This window comes from Muscardinus avellanarius (genome assembly GCF_963383645.1).
Source record: "Muscardinus avellanarius genome assembly, chromosome: 14".
NCBI lineage: Eukaryota > Metazoa > Chordata > Mammalia > Rodentia > Gliridae > Muscardinus > Muscardinus avellanarius.
Genome location: NC_137800.1, coordinates 53,842,092 through 53,864,185, shown reverse-complemented (window position 1 = coordinate 53,864,185; position 22,094 = coordinate 53,842,092). Strand labels below are relative to the sequence as shown.

The 22,094-nt window shown below is 38.2% G+C and overlaps 1 protein-coding gene across 3 annotated transcripts in view; it reads right to left on the bottom strand.

The window, feature by feature from the left end:
* UNC5D (unc-5 netrin receptor D) overlaps window positions 1-22,094 on the bottom strand; it is a gene marked incomplete at both ends in the record, with an annotated part of 663,802 nt that overhangs the window by 220,244 nt on the left and 421,464 nt on the right. For all 3 annotated transcript variants that reach the window (XM_080710801.1, XM_080710802.1, XM_080710803.1), the window contains one exon: window positions 14,076-14,179. In XM_080710801.1, the coding sequence (XP_080566927.1) occupies window positions 14,076-14,179 (104 nt within the window). The remainder of the gene's footprint in view (window positions 1-14,075; window positions 14,180-22,094) is intronic.

Genomic DNA, 22,094 nt, shown 5'->3' with positions numbered 1-22,094 from the left:
GGGGTGAGAGAGAGAGAGAGAGAGAGAGAGAGAGAGAGAAGAGGAGAGGAGAGGAGAGGAGAGGAGAGAAGAGAAGAGAAGAGAAGAGAAGAGAAGAGAAGAGAAGAGAAGAGAAGAGAAGAGGAGAGGAGAGGAGAGGAGAGGAGAGGAGGGGAGGGGAGGGGAGGGGAGGGGAGGGGAGGGAAGGAGAGGAGAGGAGAGAGAGGAGAGAGAGGGAGGAGAGAGAGGAGAGAGGAGAGGAGAGAGAGGAGAGAGAGAGAAAGAAGAAGAGGAGAAGAGAGGAGAGGAGAGGAGAGGAGAGGAGAGGAGAGGAGAGGAGAGGAGAGGAGAGAGAGGAGAGGAGGGGAGAGGAGAGGGAGGTAGAACTAAGGAACATGTTAGAAAGACATAATCTCGTTCAGCTAATTTTTACAGCCTCCTAATGTGGAATTATTATCTTATTTTTAAGAGTTCCCTTAGGTACAGAAAGGTTATAGCATCAGCCAAATATCACACAGCACCCTCCTTAAGAAAAAAAGAGGTACTTCAGTCCTACTCATCCAAGATTCACCCCTACCCCTCTTTTTTGAGACAGGGTCTTATGTTGTTCAAGATGGTCCAGGATTCCTGGCTTAAGTTGCTCTTCCTACTTCAGCCTCTGAAGTGGAAACTATGTGCATGCCACCACATGTGGCTTAAGAATATGATTAAACAATAGGCTTATGATAAATAATGGCTCCACAGAACTGTAAGGGGCACTCACACAATTGCCTTTTGCAGTTCCTGCCTTTTAAGTAGAAAAAGTACTGTCTCTACCTCAGGGATTTTGACCTTCCTACTCCTGAAGCCAAAGTTGGCTCTCTTGCTTTTAGCATATCATACTTTCCTGGCATCTTGCCAGGTGGAGGCACAGATTAATCTGCTTTTCTTTGTTTTGGAGGGGTCACTTGCAAAGGCTGAGGCACAGACTCTGAGAATCAGTCCTGTTCCACACTGCTTATATTTTGAGACTCTGATAATTGTGCAGTGGACTTTACTCTGTGGTGACTCCTTCTACAGGGCAGTACCTGATAGAAATCACATTTTATATAAACATATTGTTCAAGAGCATTTATGACACCCACAATTTAAGGACAAGTATTATGTCTCTAATTATGCAATGTGGCTTTTTTCCTATAAAGTCAACTGGACCATCTTTGCCTGGGATAGAGACAAAGTGCAGACAGCAACCATGTTTTGGGGAGCTTCCTGACCCACCATGTTTTTTTTACTGATTTCCTCCATATGTTGATTGACATTATACTTTGTAGTCTAGCTACTGGCCACAAAGTATATGTAACTGCTGGATTAATCAGCAAACCTAACACAATCATCTGCTTGAAGTTCTTATTTACTTATTTATTTTTGTTAATGAAAATTGAACCCAGGGAAATTCTACCTTAAAGTTGTACCCCTGGCCCTTTTTATTTTTATTTTTATTTTGTTTATTTATTTTGCGGTACTGGGGATGGAACCCAGGGGCATTCTACCTCTGAGCTACACCCCTGTCCTATTTTTAGTCTTTTTTATTTTTTGAAGCAGGATCTTACTGAGCTGTAAAGGGCCTTACTAAGTAGCGGAGGCTGTCATGAACTGCAATCCTCTGGTCTCTGTCTCCTGAATGCTGGGATTACAAGTGTACACCACCACTCCTGGCTGGCCCTTTTTATTTTCAAACATGGTCTTGCTAAATTGTTGAGGCTGGTCTTGAATCTGAAATTCTCCTGTCTCAGACTCCCAAGTACAGGCGTGGGCCACAACACTTGGCTCATTTGACTCATAGGAGTCAGTGTGAAGTGTCAAATGACTAGTGGCAAAAAGGGAAGGAAATTATTTTTGATAGAAGCTGTCCTTAATTGCTTCTGGAATCTAGAGTTGCTTCTGGGAGCCAGAAAGGCAATGTAAACCAGAAAATTGAAAAAATTAAATCACAATGCTAAGGAGCCTGAGTAGGCCCAGGTACAAAAATTAATTAGAGTTAATTTTACATTGTAGTACAGGCCAAAGAAAGGGGTAGTAGTTCCAGCTCTTTAAACACAGGTAAGGTAAGCAAAACATAATAGTGCTTGGTGTCTTGACTAAACAAACCCAATGTAATGCATGCATACTAGGTAAAGGCAAGCATGGCAGGTAATTGAGACGGTGGGGTGAAGGTCTGGATGAGGAAAGCTCATTTTCCAGATCAGTTCATACACCTGTATGAACTGATGAACACACAAAAGCCTCTTTTGTGACATTTGTGCTATCTGGATGAAAGGTCCTGCTGTACGAAAACAATCATGATAACATGTCCTTTGTGTGTCCTGAACACAGAGGTTTTAGTAAAATAGCCTAATGACTTGGTATGAAATGTAGCTGGAGCTTCCCATAAGCCTCAAATGGATCAAAGCCCGTGCTAAATGGGAGGATCACAGCTTGTTTCAAGAAGAACACAGAGCAAGTACAAATCAGAAGAAGGAAACCTCAAAGGTTTTGTCAAATAGTCCTGGCGTTTCTAAGAAAGAAAGATGGGTGTCAAGCAGAATGGGTAGGGAAGAACTCAGATGCAGAATGGATTAAGCAGAACCTTCAAAACTGTATCAAAATAGACAGATAAAGGCAGATACAGTCACCACAAGTGAGGAAGGATTAAGAAGACACAGAAATAGCAGTAGAAATAACATTGTCAGACAGCAGTGACTGGGAAGAAGGAGGCTGAACAGGTTAAGCTCAACTGTGCTGAGCTCAGACAGAACAAAAGGAAATGGGGGAGCTAGGAATAATATGCATTGATACAAGTATGATTATTGTTAAAATAATATGCATTATGTTTCTTTTCTTTGATACCTTTCCGCTTTAAGTGCACATGTTTGAACATGTCCTTTTCTCTGATGTTTTTCCTCTTTGAGGAAACATGTTGTGAGATGCTAGCTGATGCCTGCTTAGTTACATATGACTGTTTCAGCCGGGAGAACTCCACCAGAAGACTATCTGTGTCCTATAGAGCACACCTTATCAATCTAGGCCACATACAGACAAAATGTATATAACCTGCCACCACCAGCTGTGGTGGTGGTGAGACTCTCAGCTCTACTCTGCTGTCTATGAGGCTGAAAGCTGGCTCAGTCAGGGCACTATCTGGTAGCCACTAGGCAATTCCTCTAGATGATATTCAAATGCTCATAGACAGAGTTCTCCCATCAGTGAGTGATGGAAGCCTGTGCCATGGTGATTTAAGATCCCATTGCTACTCTTGGTGAATGACCTCCAGATAACCACTTGTTCTCCAGTGGTTGGTAAGAGTCCCTGACTGAGGCCTTAGATAGTTAGAATAGGGATTTTTACTTTGCAATAAACTAAGTAACATACCTTGACTTCATGCTTGTATGAGTTTCTGTTGTGAATCCATCAAAACAAGGGGGCAGAGAGGCACAACAAGGTTCTAACTCTGCAACCTCACTTTTGGGTTTTCCTTCTGACTTTGAAAACCATAATTCTAAGTTCATTACTTCAGGCCTTCTAGAACTCCAGAACAAGAGGGAAAAGTAAAATAAATACAAATCAGCAACCTTCAACTCTCTTCTTCCCATCTCTTTCTCAGTAAGAGCACTGAGCTTTCCAGCTTAGGGTATGGCAAAAGCCAGTCCGTTAATAAGATTTACTTAAGGACCTGCATTAATGATGAGTGTGCTTGGGTTTCAGATGTTCATTTTTAAATAACTTATATGGACCTTATTTTCCCATCTCTCCTAAGACAGCAAAAAAATTTTTTTCCAGGAATGTTTTCAGAGAAGTGATTTACTGCCATTTAATTAATAGTATTTAACCAATTCAACATTCCCCCTTTTTAAGAGTTCACTAGGTTTCTATTATAATATTATACATTCTAATCAAATGTAGTTTTCCGATAAGGTCCTCATTGTCAGTCTCCTCAAAGCAAAGTTTATCTGGATTATTAGACATTCTTTCTGCTTTGGCTGTACCAAATTAGATTAATTATTTTACCTGAGGTCCATTGCTTCAGAATTGGGCACCTCATTTAACATTTCTCTAGTGAATTATTAAGAGACTTGTTTTTTAAATAAAATACTCATTTCATAATCTACTTGAAGTTAAATGTAATGATCTAGTGGTTCTCGTATTAAACTGTCCAATGCTATATGATTGTCTCCTGGGTTTTATACTGATGAACACATTAAAAACAAATGAACCTTTCATTAAAATACTCTCAAATAGGATAAGGGCAAAGTGTTTCAGATTTTAAAACTGCCCTGTACTGGTCTGGGCAGAATTATTAAATCAGTGGTTAAGTCATAAATAGTGTGAGGATTCCCCTATTTACACATCATGAGTAATGAGAGATATGCAAGGGACTTAAGGGGATTTCAACCCTCCTTTATTTTATAGACTAGAAACAGAGATTAATATACCACAGATAGCCTTTAGTTCCTATTAGTTTGCATTGTTCCAAAGGCCACTTTCAGAAACTTGTCAAAAGCATCCTTATAGGAGTAACCATGGTATGAATACTGAAATGTTCACAGCTTTTCAATGAGGAAAACAAATTGATCTGGTTGGTTTATACAGAAAAATACTTTACTAAAGAACAGTTATGCCCAGTACAGTGGTGTCGACCCATAAACCAGGTATTGAAAGGCTGAGGCAGTAAGACTACAAGTTCGAGGTCAGCCTGGTTGACTTAGTGAGACACTATCTCAAAATAATAAATGAAAGGGCTGGAAATGTAGCTCAGTGGTACAATGTTTCTGTGTTCAATCCTCAGTACCAAAATAACAGCAACAACAACAATAACAGAAGTAATATTAGCAGTTCTCAGAAACTCCAAGAAAAACCAGCCTTAGCTATTAAGAAGCAAGAATGTCCAATGTCACTCTGGGGAAGGGTACTTTTAGCAACACCTAAGCCGTTCAGAAGCAAGCCCTAGGAGAGATGCTTTTCTAGCTGCCTGAAGTTCTGTGTATCTCTTTGAATAACCCCTCCACAGGAGATTTTTCTACAAATGCCACCCACCTGCTCATTTCTTAATTCTTCTCCATTAGGAGCCGAATATGACAGAGAAGAATCAGAGAAGGATCATTCAATGACAGAAAAGAATACCTTCTCCTTAGACACACTGCACTGACTAAATCCCTTGACCTTGAGCTTTCTAACTTCAGCACCCTTCTGACTCCTTGATGAAATTAAAAACAAAAATAGTGTCTGGTATGCAATAGCTCAAGGCTAGAATCTGTCCATTGCTTAGCTTTAGGGCCTTAATTCTCAAAGACATTGGATTATTTTGAGGAGGCTGTTTACCTTGTTGTGAGCAGAATTAGCCTTAGACACTAAGCCTTTATGGCAAGTTTTATTGTCCAAGGCAAATATAACCTGTTAAGATTTACTGGCTTTATTAACAGCAATAACCATTTTATAGCAAACATCAGTAAATCAGAGTTTATTGAGAACTCTACAATTTTAATCTGTGAAAAACCATTAAAATGTCGGATTTTCATTGGATATAATTTCTAACTTTTATGAAAGATAGATTTTTCATTTAATTGGGGAGTATAAAAAGTGCAGTATGGGATAATGAATTGTTTTGAAAAGACCAAATTGGTTTTACCTAAACAACAAGTGTCTAACACTAAACTTGTTATTTTCATTAGAGCAGCCCAAGGTTAAAGTTAAACATATTTGTAGTGACAAGAGTGTTCTAAGGCATCCAGCTATTAGTATGAGTTTATGGGGTTTAGTAAAGTTTGAGTTATCATTAATTCACATCTTAGGTATTTTATAAACAGGATATGTGACCTATTATTTCATCAAGACCAGTATTTAAGCAAGTCTGGTGAGAACCTTAAAGTCCGTGCCACATTAAAAAAAAAATGTTTTAGTAATAATATTACCATTTGTAAGACCTTTAGTGGTGATGAGATAAACAGACTTTGGTAGCCTCCAGCTACCATCAATACCCATTTACTTCTTTCATTTGATATGTTATAAGAGAGAGGAAGGAAGCTATTTAGTAAGTGTCTTTGTCCTTGATGTGCATAAAAGACAAAAACATAAGTTACTGTTGGGGGGAAGCAGAGCTCTGGGGCAGTCTGGAGTGAGGGGCAGAGGGCCTCACAGCTGTCTCCTTCTTAGAGAACTTTTCAGTTTTAATCTGGTTCCCCAACCATATGAGAGCCCAAATTCTTTCTCTGAAATCTCAAGGTTTATGAGCATTAAAAATCAAGATTAGAAGAAAAACAAAAATAAATAATGTTTACTGATCATGCAGTATTAGATACTGTGTGAAATGTTTGCATATTTTTTTCTTTTTGCCCCATAAGGACCCTACAAAGTAATATTTTTCTCATTTGTGACACAGAGATTCAAGTAAGATGATCAGGAGGTCCAAGTCAGGTGTGATCCAGTGCCTGTCTGACTGCAAAGCTTGCCCTTATCACACCACAAAGAAAACCCTTGGCTCTGTCTCTACTATGTCCATATCTCACCGATGGCTACTTGGAAAAATGACCTGTGACACAAACATTACTGTGCTCTTATCAGAGGAAATCTGGGTCCTTCTTGACAATGTGAAGAAGTGGGCCCAGAAAAGGAAATCTGGGCCCTTCTTGACCATATGTCACAGCTATGGCCAAAAATAGAATCAATTTCCTCCAGTCCCCTGAATTAGAATCAAACCTGCCTCCTTATCCTTGCAAAAAAAGAATATTTCAAAGATATCTGATCCAGGATACTTGTTCCCTCAGTTCCCAAAGTTTCCATTCTCTTCCTTTTACTATCAGGTTATGTATCCCAAACAGAGAGACACTAAAAATACAGCAAATTTAGGGTTCTAAGGATGGAAGGTTAAGCAGGTATTCTGTCATTGTTCTAGGGGGTCCCAACTTTCAAAAAGTCTTGTAAAAATTAAAAGTCCCATAAAAATATAAAAACAACAAAGAAAACACAACAAAAATTTCCAAACAAAATAAAAATAATCAGTGAAAGGAAAAATCTGAGGTTTAAAGTTAGACTGGCCTAACACTAAGAGCCAAGATTCGTGGTCATCAGAGAACTTAAACAAAATGATCTGGGAGTTTAGACCAGATTCTGTAAGACAGACTTGAGCTTTCTAGCATCTCCTGGCATTCTTTTGCAAATTAAGTAAAATCTCAAACAGAGAAACTAAAACAGTATTAGGCATGCATAATATTAGGGCATCTCATAGGTAGTACCTTTATATATTTTTATATGAGGAATTTTTCATAGTTCTATAGCTTGGTGGGTTGCCAAGGTTATCTTGCAGAGAAAGGGTAATTACATATGTCCTGTGAAAATGAGACTTGGACATGCCAAGAAAGTGACTTTCAACATGTGAAGTGGGAGACTGCCTATTCCACTGAGAGGCAAAGCCATCTGAAGGACCAATGGCCCTTCCTGTCATGACCCCAACAGAAATGTGGACAGGAAGGGAACAAGTGATGATAGAGAGACTGGAGCATGGCCTCCTAAAATCAGACAATTCTAATAATATTTCACTGTGACAATTACAGTTTTAACAAATTTCCAAACATAGTTTTGATTATCGCCATATTGGAAAGTCATCAGTCACCTGAACTCCTGTTAGTAGGAAGTCAAGAAACACAATGACACACACTCAGTGGCCTGCAGACCACATGAGAGGTATCTGCAGACATTTCCACCAAATGTGCAGGGATACGAATGTTTTCCCTTTCCTTCCCAATCCTTGTCCTCTCTCACCTCTCTTCTGTCATTCTTCCTCTTTCTTCCTTCCTTTCTTTCTTTCTTTCTTTCTTTCTTTCTTTCTTTCTTTCTTTCCTTCTTTCCTTCTTTCCTTCTTTCCTTTTGTACTAGAGATTGAACCCAGGGGCATTTTAACTCTGAGGTATACCCCAAGCCCTTTGAATATTTTTTTTTAAACAAGGTCTCACTAAATACCTGAGATTGGCCTTGAATCTGTGATCTTCTTGTCTCAGCCTCCCAAGTACTGGGTTACAGACATGTGCCACCATGTCTGGCTGCATTCTGCCTTTTATTCAGCAAAAACACAGATGCTAAAGATAATAGGCTATTGATGAAAAGACCTGTAAATATTGGTACACGATACTGATAGAATCCATCCCACAAAGATGCAAAATACCAAAATAACTTAACTGTGTGGAATTGGTATGCTTTTTCATATATAAATATGCTATAAACATGAGTTTGGGCCTCAAAGGGATGAGCTTCCACCCATAACACACAGAAATCACGCTCCACATCCATCAGTAGTGTGAAACATGAAATAAAACATGTGTGCCCTCTTAGAATTTGTTTTAAACAATCATCCAGCCTACCTGATGCTTGAAATGAAACTCTATTTAATTTCACCTGGTCTGGCTCTGAAATTTATTTTTGAAAGCATAGTGGCACATGCCTGTAATCCCAGTATATGGGAGGTTGAGACAGGTTCAAGGCCAGCCTCAACAACTTAGTGAGATACTGTTTCAAAATAAAAAGGGCTGGGGTATAGCTCAGAGGTAAAATACCACTGAATTCAATTCCCAGTACACACACACACACATACACACACACACACACACACACATTTATAAAATTAAAGTGACATGATATCAATGGAAGAATGGAAAGTATACTGGGATGATTAGTAATTTATTGCCCCCCCAAAATTCATGTGTACTCAGTACCTATGAATGAGATCTTAAATGGGAAGAATCTATTTGCAAAATTTTTTGATCCAGAATACTAAAATGAAGCAGCTACACTGGAATGTTGCAGATCACAATCCAAAGGCTGGTGTCCTTATAAAAAAGAGGGAAAGTCAGACACACTGAAAGAAATGTGTCACATGCAAGTGGAGGTAGAGACTGGAGTTGGTATGATTATGAGCCAAGGGAAACTAAGGATTTCCAGCAGCTACCAGAAGCTAGAAAACAAGCATGGGACAGATTCTCTTTCACAGACCCACAAGAAAAGAATCTGATGACACCTTGGTTTTAGCTTTGTAACCTCTAGAACTGTGAAAGAACACATTTCCATTGTTTTTAGCCTTCCAGTTTGTGGTATTTTGTTGTGCAGCTCTAAGAACAAACTTCAGAAGTGAGCACTTACAGTTAACAAAGTTGTCAGGAGGAAAAGATACTGGTGAAAAAAATCCACTTCTTTCCTGGCATGTCTTTACCATGTTCCTGCCTTCCATTACCATTGATTATCCCAAGCGTTTCTTCACTGACCTTGGACTGCCTTGTGTGGCTCCTCATGGTAATGGTTGAAAGACCATCAGAAGCAAATGAAGGAAGAAAATGGGCATGAGTCAATAAACTAAAATCATCTTCCTCAAAGAACAAGGTGTGTGTGAGGAAGTGTGCAAAGAGCTAAGCCCCCAGTCTAGGCTCCCAAACAGTTGAATAGAAAGGGATAGCTTGCTCTTGTAGGGTATACATTGCCGCTCTGAATCCCCATGGCAGCGCCAACCCCAAATAGCCTCAGAGTCCTCACAGTTTATAAAGGTCATGCATTGTCTTGGAAAGTGCTGCAGCAAGCACATGTGCATGTGCATCAGTGCGAGTGTTTGCGGGCTGGGCTGTGGGTTGTATGTGCGCATGCTCATGGGTTCATTTCTGACCAAAGGATGTTTTTGACTATGGTTACTTTCTCACTAGACTCCACCTGTGTTAGCCACTTTACTTCCTTTATGTTGTCAAAAAGCAAGTGGAAAACATTCTCCTCACTTGGTAGTACTCAGTAATGAGAGAAAAACAAAACACCCACAAGTCTAATATATTCAGTTTATATAAGGAAGTAATCCTAGTATAACCTCAAATGTTCACCAACAAAGTTAGAAAACTGGTTTTCATTAATATTTGACAAGTATGTATTGAGCATCTTGACTTGAGAAGCACTGTTAACTTAATTTCTTTTAATTGACAAATAATTATCATATTTATTGCATTCAACATGTTCTTTTGAAATTAATAAATTGAACTAATGTATTAATTCATATACATTTTTCTTGGAAAAACACTTAAAATTGTCTCTCATCATTTTTAAGAATAGAAGTATTGTTATTCATTGTAATCAGCATATTATACAACAGATCTCTTGAATATGATTATTCCTCCTACCTGACATTTGATGTTCTTTGACCCATCCCACTAGTCCACTTTCTATGAGGCTAACTTTTCAGATTCCACAGGAAAGTGAAATTATGCAGTATTTGTTATTCTTTCACTTAATGTTATATCCCAGAAGTTTTTTTTTATGTAGTAATAAATTAAAAAATTTAATTTCTTTTTTAAGTTTGATTAATATTCTGTTGCATACAGCACATTTCCTTTCTCCATGCATCTGTTGATCATATCTTGGCTGTTGTGGATCCAGTGGCAATGAACATGGGCATGCAGGAGTCTCTTTGACACACTCATTTTAATGCCTTGGGGTGGGTACCTAGTGGGATTGCTGAATAATGCAGCAGCTCTTCTCCTAAATCTTAGAAGAACCTCCTAAATTAATATGATGGTTGTACTAATTTATGTCCTACCAACAGTTTGTGAGGCTCTTCTCTACTCCACATTTTGGCCAACACTTGCTATCACTCATACTTTTGCTAATAGCCACGAGAAGCAGTGCTTTCTCTTCTGGAGACAGAGATAAAAGAAATAAAACCTCTCTCCATGGACATTAGTTCCAGCAGATTAGACAGAAAATAAGCAATGTAAATATTGCATGTTTGCAGTAAGAGAAAAAGAGAAGACAGAAAACAAGAAACCACATTCAGTAGTGTGAGTGTAGGATATGAAAATGAGACTACCACAGTGTCCAGAACAGAACTCACTGAGCCACTGAGTAATCTTGGAGGAAGGAGGGGTGAAGCAATGTAGAAGTGGGTTGTAGCAGATACACAAGCAGGTGCCATGGCCCTGGGGTAAGAGAATGGCAGATGCATCTGAGATGGAGCAAGAATGCAGGGGTAGATAGAGGGGCTCAGAGAAGAGCAGTAGATAACAGAAAGACAGGCTGTGCTGGTGCCTTTTGTAAGGCACCAAAGGAAACTTATCTACTGTGTAACAAAAGCATCTTTGGAAACATTTTAACAAAGTTCTGAGATGGCTGACAGACCTTTGGTGGTTAATCTGAACATCAGGTTTCTAGCCTCTAAAATGCAATGGTTGAACCAGGTAAATATCTAGACGCTCCTTCAGCTGTAAAAATTGATTTCTAGACATCTAGAGTATGTTTGGTTCCCACAGGCAGATTGCTAATACAAAACATTAACTTCTTTTTCCAATGCACCCCTCTCCACAGAAGTAAACATCACAGGTAAAAATCTAGCCAGCCCTGGAAGACAAAACTGGCAGACCTGCTGCACATGGGTGGGTGATGGAGGCTGCACATCACTGTGCACAGGGCATTTTCAAACTGGGATTCTGAGTGACTGTGTAGAGTTGCTGAATATAGGCTGACTCCCAGGAGCATGTTATGCACTAAAGCAGATTGACACATGTACCCAGGCACTAATACCCTGCTTAAGAAACCAGGGCATAATCTTTGCAAGAAACAAGAAGGCTGCAAAAGTTCAATTTCTTTTTGCTTCACATTAAATAAAAATCTAAAAATAAGCATTTTCCTTTCTAATCATTTCATATCATGCATGAAACACTTTCTTTAATTTTCAAGTCTATTTACTTCTTTTCTGTGAATCATCTGAGCTTTGAATTGTGTCCAGCCAGCATGAATTCTGTCTAAGTGGGCCAGTGTGTGTGTTTTTATTCCCCTCTTTCCTTCTTTGTCCTTCTAAATACAAAATCCCATAGCTGTTTTAGGTAAACTGTGAGGCAAAGGCTCATGTTTATAAGGATGTTTTTTCTTTTCTTTCCTTGTTCATTCATTCATTTATATATTTTTTATTATTTTTGCTTACATTTCTAAGTATTTCTACTCAGTGCAAACACCCCCAAAACATTGTCTAGATCCATACAGAAAAGCCACAACTGGGTTGTCTACTGCTAAACACAGGCCCAAGTTTATTAAATTTTCATAAATTTACAAATTCTACTAAGCATGATTTTGCTTCTTACTGTTTCCCCCAATAATAACTGCATTATAACTGGGTGTGGTGGTGTGTACCTATATTCTTAGTATTTGGGAGGCTGAGAAAAGAAGATTACAGGTTTGAGACCAAATTAGTGAGAATGTATTTTAAAATAAAAATTAAAGTCAGACATGGTGGCACATGCTTGTAATCTCAGCATTTGGGAGGCTGAGACAAGAGGATCATGGTTCACAGACAGTCTACTTAGTGAGGCCCTTTGCAACTTAGTGAGACCTTGTTTCAAAATAAAGAATACAAATTGTAACTCACAGGTAGAATGCCCCTAGGTTTAACCCAAAATAACACAAATACACACACACACACACACACACACACACACACACACTATTACCAGATTACCAGTCTATAAAAACATCTTTTCCTAGTGTCTATGAGATTTAGATAATCAGCAGGCATGGTGGTATATGACTATAGTCCTGACATATGGGAGCCTAAGACAGGTGGATTCCAGGTCAGCGAAAGCATCAGCCATGTAGTAAGAGTCTCAGAAGCCTAGTGAAATCACTTTTCAAAATAAAAAAATTTTAAAAAGGGACTGGGGTATAGCTCAGAGGTAGAATATCCCTGGGCTCAAGCACTAGTACCAAAATAAAATAATTCAGAAAGCCTTTAATATTACCACAGTGCATTCTGTCACACATGGTGAGTGTGTGTGTGTGTGTGTGTGTGTGTGTGTGTGTGTATACACAAGTATGCATATATTTTTATGTTTGTGCGTGCGTGTGTGTGTGTGTGTGTGTGTTACTGGGGATTGAACCCAGGATCATTCTACTGCTGAGATATACCATAGCTCTTTTAATTTTTTGATTTTGAAATAGGGTCTTTCTAGGTTTCTGAAAGTCTTACTACATTGCTGAGGCTGGTCTCCAACATGTGATACTCTTGTCTCAGACTTACAGGTACTGGGTTTACAGGTGTGCACCACCACTCCAGATGTCATTCTATTTTTTTGTTTTTTTGGAGGCATGAGGGATGGAACCCTTCTGCCTCTGGGCTACACTCCGAGACCCATTTTATATTTTATTTGGAAACAGGGTCTCTTAAACCAGCGAGGCTGGCTTGGAACCTGTGGGATCCTCCTGTCTCTGCCTCCCAAGCACAGGGATTATAAGCATGCACCACCAACGCCTGGAGTCATTCTATTTTGTGTGTGTGTGTGGGGGGGTGTTGGGGATAAAATACGGGGGCATTTGACCTACAAGCTACACTTCTTGCCCTATTTTTTATTTTTTATTTTGAAACTGGGTCTCATTGAGTTGCAAAGAGCCTCAGTAAGCAGCTGAGGCTGTCGGCAAACAGTGATCCTCTGGTCTCAGCCTCCTGAATGCTGGGATTACAACCATGAACTACCACACGTGGCTGAATCATTCTGTTTTAACAGAATAGAAGAAGTTTAAGAAAACGTGCCAGAAAAAAAAATCCTTACTGACTCTGGGTTCCAGACACCTTACTCTAAAGGATGGATAGCAGACCAGAGACCTGGGGCTTCATTGCATTTCACACCTCTATCACCAGCACAGAGTGAGAACAGACAATTGCTCACAAGGATAAACAAGGAGCGAAGACACAATCACCACTGTAGCGGAGTGCAATTTGAGGGGACCACTTTCCTCATGACTTGCCTGTTAAAAGCTCAGCAATAAGCCATGGGCAAATGTGCTGATGGGGTTCCCTGACTAAGGACACAGGATGGCATCTGCATGGTCCAAGGTCACCAGAAGCAACAAGTTCTCCTAGCCTGAATGCCATCAAGCTGCCCAGCAGGAGACATAAGCCAGTCAAAGCCTCAATGGATGACTATTACTTCCTTCTAGTGTCTTTTTTACAGTTTCATCATCACCTCTAGCCACTGGTCCTGGCAGCAAGGACACTTTTTGTTTCATTTAGTGTGGCCACACATGCAAGGATCTAGCCTTCCTCTTCTGGACAGGCTGGTTCCAAGAGTCTCTCTTACCTCTGCAGCAGGGACTCCCTCAGGTGGGCGGCAATGCAGCACAATCATGCCTTCAATTGGAACCTCCCTTCCCTGAGGGTCTTGTTCAAAGTTTTTACGCAAATCTGAAAAAAAGTACAAGATGTGATGTTTCACTTTAGGGTTGATATTATTCATATTTCCCCCAAATCTAAAATACTGAGCTTCACATCACAACTTGGATATGCATAAACAGATCACTCATTTCAGAAGTTCAGAATAAGAGAACCATTTTTCCAAACTATAAAATCCTTGGAAATTCACCTTAACAAAACTGTGCCAAATATTTTATATTTAGTTGAGAGATAAAATAAATGTACTGAGGAGCAGAAAAAAAAAAAGGATCCCATCATTTCACATGAAGCTTTTCTAGCATAATCTGTCCAGCATATGATGAAACACTTGGCCCAGTAAATTGTCATAATGGTTATTATGCTGTTGAGATGCACATGATTTTTTTTTATTAACTAAAGAATGCACTGTTAATATATAACCTGTCTTTCCCTTAACTCTCTAGGGAGCTCTGAAAGATGGTAATATAGAGAGATTACCTATTATTTCTTTTATTTGTAACCAGGGAAAAGGGGCAAGATTCAAGCAGAAAAAAATCTATAACCTATCCAACCAAATATATAATTAAAAAATACATTGCCTTCTAGTCAAACAGTGATGCTGGATATTTTGGGAGTGCCCTTCACAGAGGGCTCCAGGCCTTTTGCAAACAAGCTGCACTATTAACCTTTTACACATGGAAGGGTGACAACTAGAGAGGTTAATTGGCTTGCCAGTGGTCACAGAGACCATCAGTGCCACCAAGAAAGGAAAATGCACTGAGATTCCCAACACCCACTCTGACTGCCAACCAGCAAGGCCTTCTAAGAGAAAAGGACACATTTGGACAGTTTATCCTGAAAAAGAGCAAGCTGCATTTGTACCACATTCTACCTGAGCAAGATGCTTCATTAAAACAGGCAGGGATTTGGCCTTTGCTTCTTTGCAGGTCTCATTACACCTGGAATCTTACAGCATAAAGGTAATTCTTGTATTTCCTTAATGCTCAGAATCATAGAGTCAAGACAGGTTGTTTACAAGTCTTCCTTAGTTTAAAAGATTTCACCCCTCCCTCCCTGACAGTATATTTTTCTTCAAATTGAATATCTCAAATTACAGGCTGTGGATTTATTGATTTAATTTTCTTCTGTGCTTACAATAACATGAGATATGTTCCCTTTAAAGAGCACAGCTCGAGAATTGGTTACATCTTTATAAATTGTATAAATACATTAAACTCACTTTTAGCAAGTCAAAAACACTCAATGAATAACAAACAGGACAATCCCTGTATTCACTTTCTGCTGGATTTTACTTTGAATGTTTCCCCCAGAGGCACACTATATTGAGATCTTTGTCTTCACAGTGTGGGGTATTCTGAGGATATCAGCAGCATATAGAAGGCTAAGATTCCCAAAAGACTTGAATTGTGAGTTGGGGACAGGATCCACCTGATTTCTCTGCTATCCCTCCAGTTGTAAAGCCAGCATCCTTCTGTCCAAACTCCATAAACTGCCACAGACTTTATAATCTAGAACTTTTTATTTTATTTTATATGTTTATTAGTGCATTGTATTAGACATCATAGTTCAAATAATGCTACGTTCACATAGCATGAAGGCATTATTACCAACTTCACTAAATAATACCTGGAGGAAAGAGGAGAGAGCAGGCTGGAATGTTGAAGAAAATACACCAAGTGCTGTATCCGTGTGTGTTTATATGACCCAGAACATCTTTTTTTGTGTGTGTACAGTACTGGGGATGGAAGCCAGGGGCATTCTACTTCCAAGATACATTCTCAGCCCTATTTTTTATTCTTTATTTTGAAACAGGATCTCACTGAGTTGCAAAGGGCCTCACCAAGTAGCTGAGGCTGTCCCCGAACCACAATCCTCCTGTCTCAGTCTCCCTCTCAGCTGGGATTACAAGCATGTGCCACCATTCCCAGATGACTCAGAACTTCTGACTCCAAGCATGAATAACTAACAACAAAACTGTAAATGAAGGTACTGTGTGCAAACCTCCAAATTAAAACCCCTCTGTATACGTTACACCTGACCACAGATTCCTTCAATGTCCTACAGGGCATCTTCTAGTCAAAAAGTACTTTTTCATAAGAAATCTTTCAAAAGATATCTTTGTCAGAACTATATCAAAATTATTTTATCTGATGGGCATGGTGGCACTTGCCTAGTACTTGCAACTCTAAGGCTGAGACAAGAGGATTGCATGATCTAGGCCAGTCTCAGCAACTTAGAGAGACCCTCAGCAACTTATCAAGACTCTGTTTAAAAAATATATGTATATATATATACACACACACACACACATATATATATATGTATATGTATATGTATATATATATATATATATATATACACATACACATACCTTCCAGCCATATATGTGTATGTGTGTGTGTGTTTGTGTGTGTGTATATATATATATATATATATATATATATATATATATATATATATTGTGTATAGAGTCACTCTCACTCTATCAGAGTGAGAGTGACTCTAACATATATCAGTTTGTTAAAAGAAAAAGTTATGCTTCTTTTGTGTGGCATATTTAGTTTGGTTCATTTGTCCCCCACCCCTATTGTCTGTTTGATTTTCTAAAAAAGTCTCATTCATTGTTGCTAAATGATGATCATGGTTTTGACAACACAAAATAATCTATATTCAACCAAGTGAAGCACATGAAACTAATAGTGGAAATTCTAGTTATCTTCTACTTCTTTGCTCAATAGAAAAGTAATAAAGGCTTAGTTGATGGTCATCTCTCTACATTAATTATAGCAGCAGGTGAAAAGACAAAATAATAAAAACAATCTTTCTCGTTTCTAAATCAATCAGGTAGATAATATAATATGTATATAAAAAAGGAAAAACCTTGTGTTGACACTGGGAATGGAGAAAAGGTATTACCTATCATTAAAAACCTGGAGGACTTCCTAGTAGATCTCATTAGGTAGGATCAGACCACGCCAATCTGCTTCTCTATCCAATTGACATTTGAAATCCCTTGGAGAGATTCCAACAAGAAGCACATTTCCAACATCCAGTGTGCAGAAAAAGGCAAATATTGAAGGCAATGAGGAAGGGACAGAGAACTAGTGGACGTCACATATGCTTAAATATGATGGATGTCCGAACCTATCAGTGATGACAAGCAGCTGATACCACGCCAGATGTAAAGCCCAAGAACCATTCAGTTCTAGCCTGCATCTGATACTACTTGCTATGAAACTGCTGAGGGACTCCTGAGTCCTAAGAGGGTCACCACACAGGCAGACTCAGATGGCTACTGATTACACTAAAAACACAAACATCATCTATTACACACTGGGACAAATTGCTTCCGATTTCACCCACAATACTCACTGCAGGTCACTTTATCACCGTGCTCCTACCAAGGCTCAAGAGACTGAGAGGGTTCAGAACTCATGGAATTTCTAATAGTAGGAAAATATCTCAAGCATATAATAGAAAATTATGCTACAGGAAACAGAAGACAAGCCATAGAATTAAAATGAAATGTCGAACTCTACAAAGAGAGGAAACCAAAAATCATTTTGCGACCATTTCTGATTCAAATTCTTTAAAGTCAAAAGAAAAATAAAATTGAGAAGCTAAAGTAGGGAGGGAGTCATGAACAGGATAATTTCTGAGATCAAGAACTGCCATTATGAAGAAAAAAATGAAAACATTGAATTAACTTTAGGGGTGTATGTGTGTATACACACATCTGGTTATGGGTATAAATGTATATATGGGTATAAATAAAATATTGCATGGATCTTAGAAACAGAAATGACTTTCCAAACCTAAAATGAGGAACAAACATTTAAAAAATAATTCATAAATATTATTTTGACAAAATTAAAAATTATGAACTATAATATTATAAGCAACATACTGGGTAGATGGTTAACAGTCTTAATATATAAAAAGTCCCTGTGAAATAAAATGAAAATGATAAATATCTAAATAGCATTGGGCTTGGTTACACACACTTGTAATTCTAGCGTTTGGGAGGCTGAGACAAGGGAGTGTGGTTCATGGACAGCCTCAGCTACTATTTAGTGAGGCCTTTTGAAACTCAGTGAGATCTTGTTTCAAAATGAAGAATAAAAAATAGGGCTTGGGGCATAGCTCAGAGATAGAATGCCCCTGGGTTCCATTCCCAGTACCAAACACACACACACACACACACACACACACACACACACACACACAAACACACACACACACACACACACACACACACAAGATAAATATCCTTTAAAAAGGGAGAGATAAAAATGTAAGAACAGGATTTACGGATGGCTGAGGGCAATTAAAAGTGTCAGTTTTACAAAATATTAAATAGATGTCAACTTAAGAACTATCCTACATCTCTTTTCTCATTTAAGTAGGCTGATTTTTTGTTTAAATAATAATTTTAAAGACTACAAACTGCCGGGCGTGGTGGCGCATGCTTGTAATCCCCGCTCTTGGGAGGCGGAGACAGGAGGATCACGCAGGTTTGAAGCCAGCTGCGCTGGAGTAAGAGACCCTGTTTCAAATATATAAAATAGGTTTCGGAGTGTAGCCCGGAGGTAGAAGGGCTTCCAGGAACCCCAGTACCACCAAAAAAAAAAGACTACAAATGGTATGGGGATCCAGAAAATGGTCCTAAACATTGCTAGAATTAAAAAGAGAAGGCTTTAAATGAGTGATGTGTGCATGTATGGCTCTACCATTTTATATCCCATTAAGTTGTATGAAAATGATGCAAAAAAGAGGAAAAAAGTTTTTATTACTTCAAAAGTTCAATTATGCTGATATTATCTGATAAATGCATAAATAATATGTTGTATATCTATGGAATATTATTTGGCAATAAAAATAAATAAAGTATTGATGCATGGCACAGTAAGAATAAATCTTAAAAACATTATACTAAGTGAAAGAAAACATTCATAAGACTATGTATTATGTGGTACCAGGTATATGAAATGAAGTGTTCACAATAGGTAATTCCAAAGAATCAGAAAGTAAATTAGAGATTTCTTGGGACTAAACTGTGTGAGATTTAAAAAATGTTAGTGAGCTGGGCGTGGTGGCTCACACTTGTCATTCCAGGATTTTGGAGGCTAAGACAGGAGGATGACAGTTCGCGGACAGCCTCAGCTACTTAGTGAAGCCTTTTGCAACTCAATGAGACTCTGTTTTAAGATAAAAAATAAAAAATAGATCTAGGGGTATAGGTTAGAGGTAGAATGGCCTTGAGTTCCATCCCCAGTACTGCAAAAAAAAATTATATATATATATATATATATATATATATATATATATATATATATATAGTGTTTTTATTGTTTTCACACTAAAATTGACCCTATTTTCTTTTTTAGTGTTTTCAAACTATTCTAAAATTGACTCTGATGATGTTTGCCAAACTCTGAATAGAATACTAGGGTTAGTTTCTATGGCATAATAATTCTATTTGTATCATTTTCTAAAATAACTATTAGAGAACTACACAAGAAACATAAACAGTGACATTACTCAAATAATGCTGAATAAGTGCTAACAACATATATATTTAACAATATAGGAATGCTGAGCATTATTTGGTATATATATATATATATATATATATATATATATATATATATATTTTTTTTTTTTTTGTGGTACTGGGGTTCCTAGAAGCCCTTCTACCTCCGAGCTACACTCCCAGACCTATTTTTACATTTTTATTTGGAAACAGGGTCTCCTAAGCCAGCGCATGTGGCTGGCTTCGAACCTGCGCTATACTCCTGTCTCTGGCTCCCAAGTGCGGGGATTACAAGCGTGCACCACTACGCCCAGCTATTTGGTATATTAATATGATAGAATACTAAATAGACATTAATATGATGAGATCAAAATATTTAAGATTACAGATTGTTGGCTTTCTTTCAGAGAGAAGTAAATAAATAAATAACAAAAATGAAAATTATTAGTTTAAAAAAGATTATGGTAAATAATTCAATAAAATGCCAAATAAATAAAATAGTGTGGTATAAATAATTTCTCTGTGTGTTTGTGTATATGTGAAAATCATTCTCCAAATTGAATAATTGTGGTATTATGGAATATAGGTTCTTCTCTAGAAAATAGGTGCAACTGCCCTAAATACTTGTTTTGGTGGGTAGCTCTTCTCTAGGTAATCCTTACCTTAATATATCTTCAGAGACTTAATAAACATGTAACAATCTTCTTCATTCATTCACTTTGTTGACCATGAACTAGACAGGGTGCCAGATAGTAGAGATATACTACTGAACATGACACAGCCCCCATGGCCCTTTCATGGCATGTGCTCTCACAGGAAATATAGAGATTAAACAAATAATTAAGAGGTCCAAGGATGAGAGATGAGATAGAGAAGCTGGAAGATCCTTATAAATGTAGCACAAGGTACTAACCTAGTGATTGCAGGAAAGCATCTCAGAGCAATGTTTAAGCTGAGGCAGACCATCTCACAGACAATGAAACATGCATCCGACCTTGTTTGCAGTTTTTACAGTTATGGATTTGTGCTTTGCTTAAAAAATAACCTCACTCCTATTTTTCTTCTTTGCATATATATGCTTTCTTACTTTTTTCTTGAAGGCTTCTGCAAAACACTTGTCTGGCTGTTTCTTCTTTCTATAGGTTGTATGATGCAAGTACACTCCTATATTAGACTAGTCTTCTCTTTGTATGTATAGAGAGGTGAAGCATAGATTTTCACCCTCTGATCTCACTGATAATCATGCATATGTGGCTTATGAAATGAAAGAAAAGCACTCATCACATTATTTTATATAAGAACGTGAACCAAACTGCATACAGATTTATAAAGAATGCATTTTTTAATTTTTAATTTTTTTATGTGGAACATATTAAAAATGGCATACATTTAGACTGTACTTGGTGTCCTCTCCCACCTCCCTGCTTCCCTTTCCCCCCTCTCAACAATGAGTGTACAGGTTGACCATGCTACATTCATAGTTTTACACATATTCAGATGTAGCTCCTCCATTAATCAATCTGAACCTTCTTCCTCCCCTACCGTTCCATTCTAGCTATGCTGAGGTCTCCCCTCCATTATCTGGAGTCCCTCTGGTATTCCTAATACTCCTAGTTTGGGCATATTGGAGAAAACTTAGGTCCCTTCTCTTTCTGTGCTTGGCTGATATCACTTAACATAATATTCTCCTGGTCTTTACATCTTTTTATGAAGGACATGATTTTGTTCTTCTTTATAGCTGAGTAGAATTCCATTGTGTGTATTTCCCATAATTTTGTAATCCATTCATTTTCTGGTGGGGACCTAGATTGGTTCCATATTTTGGCTATTGTGAATTATGATGCTATGAACATGGATATGCATATGTTACTGTAGTTCTCTGATTTCAACACCTTTGGAAAGATACTCAGGAGTGATACAGCCAGATCATATGGTAGATCCATTCCCAGTTTTCTAAGGAATCTCCACATTTATCTCCGTAGTGGCTAAACTAGTTTGTACTCCCACCAACAGTGTATAAGAGTTCCTCTTTCCCCACTTCCTTGCCAGCATTTGTTGTTATATGATTTCTTTATGTTTGCCACTCTGATTGGGGTTAGATGGAATCTAGGGGTAGTTTTTTTTTTTTTTTTTACATCTCTGATGGTTAATAATGTCGAACTTCTTTTCATGTATCTATTGGCCATTTTTATTTCTTCCTTCGTGAAGTATCTATTCAATTCAGTTGCCTATTTATTTCTTTATTTTATTTCTTTATTTATTTTTGGTGGTACTGGAGGTGGAACCCTTCTACCTCTGGGCTATTCTCCCAGACCTATTTTATATTTTTTTATTTGAAAACAGGGTCTCTTAAGCCAGCAAGGCTGGCTTCGAGACTTTGTAATCCTCCTGTCT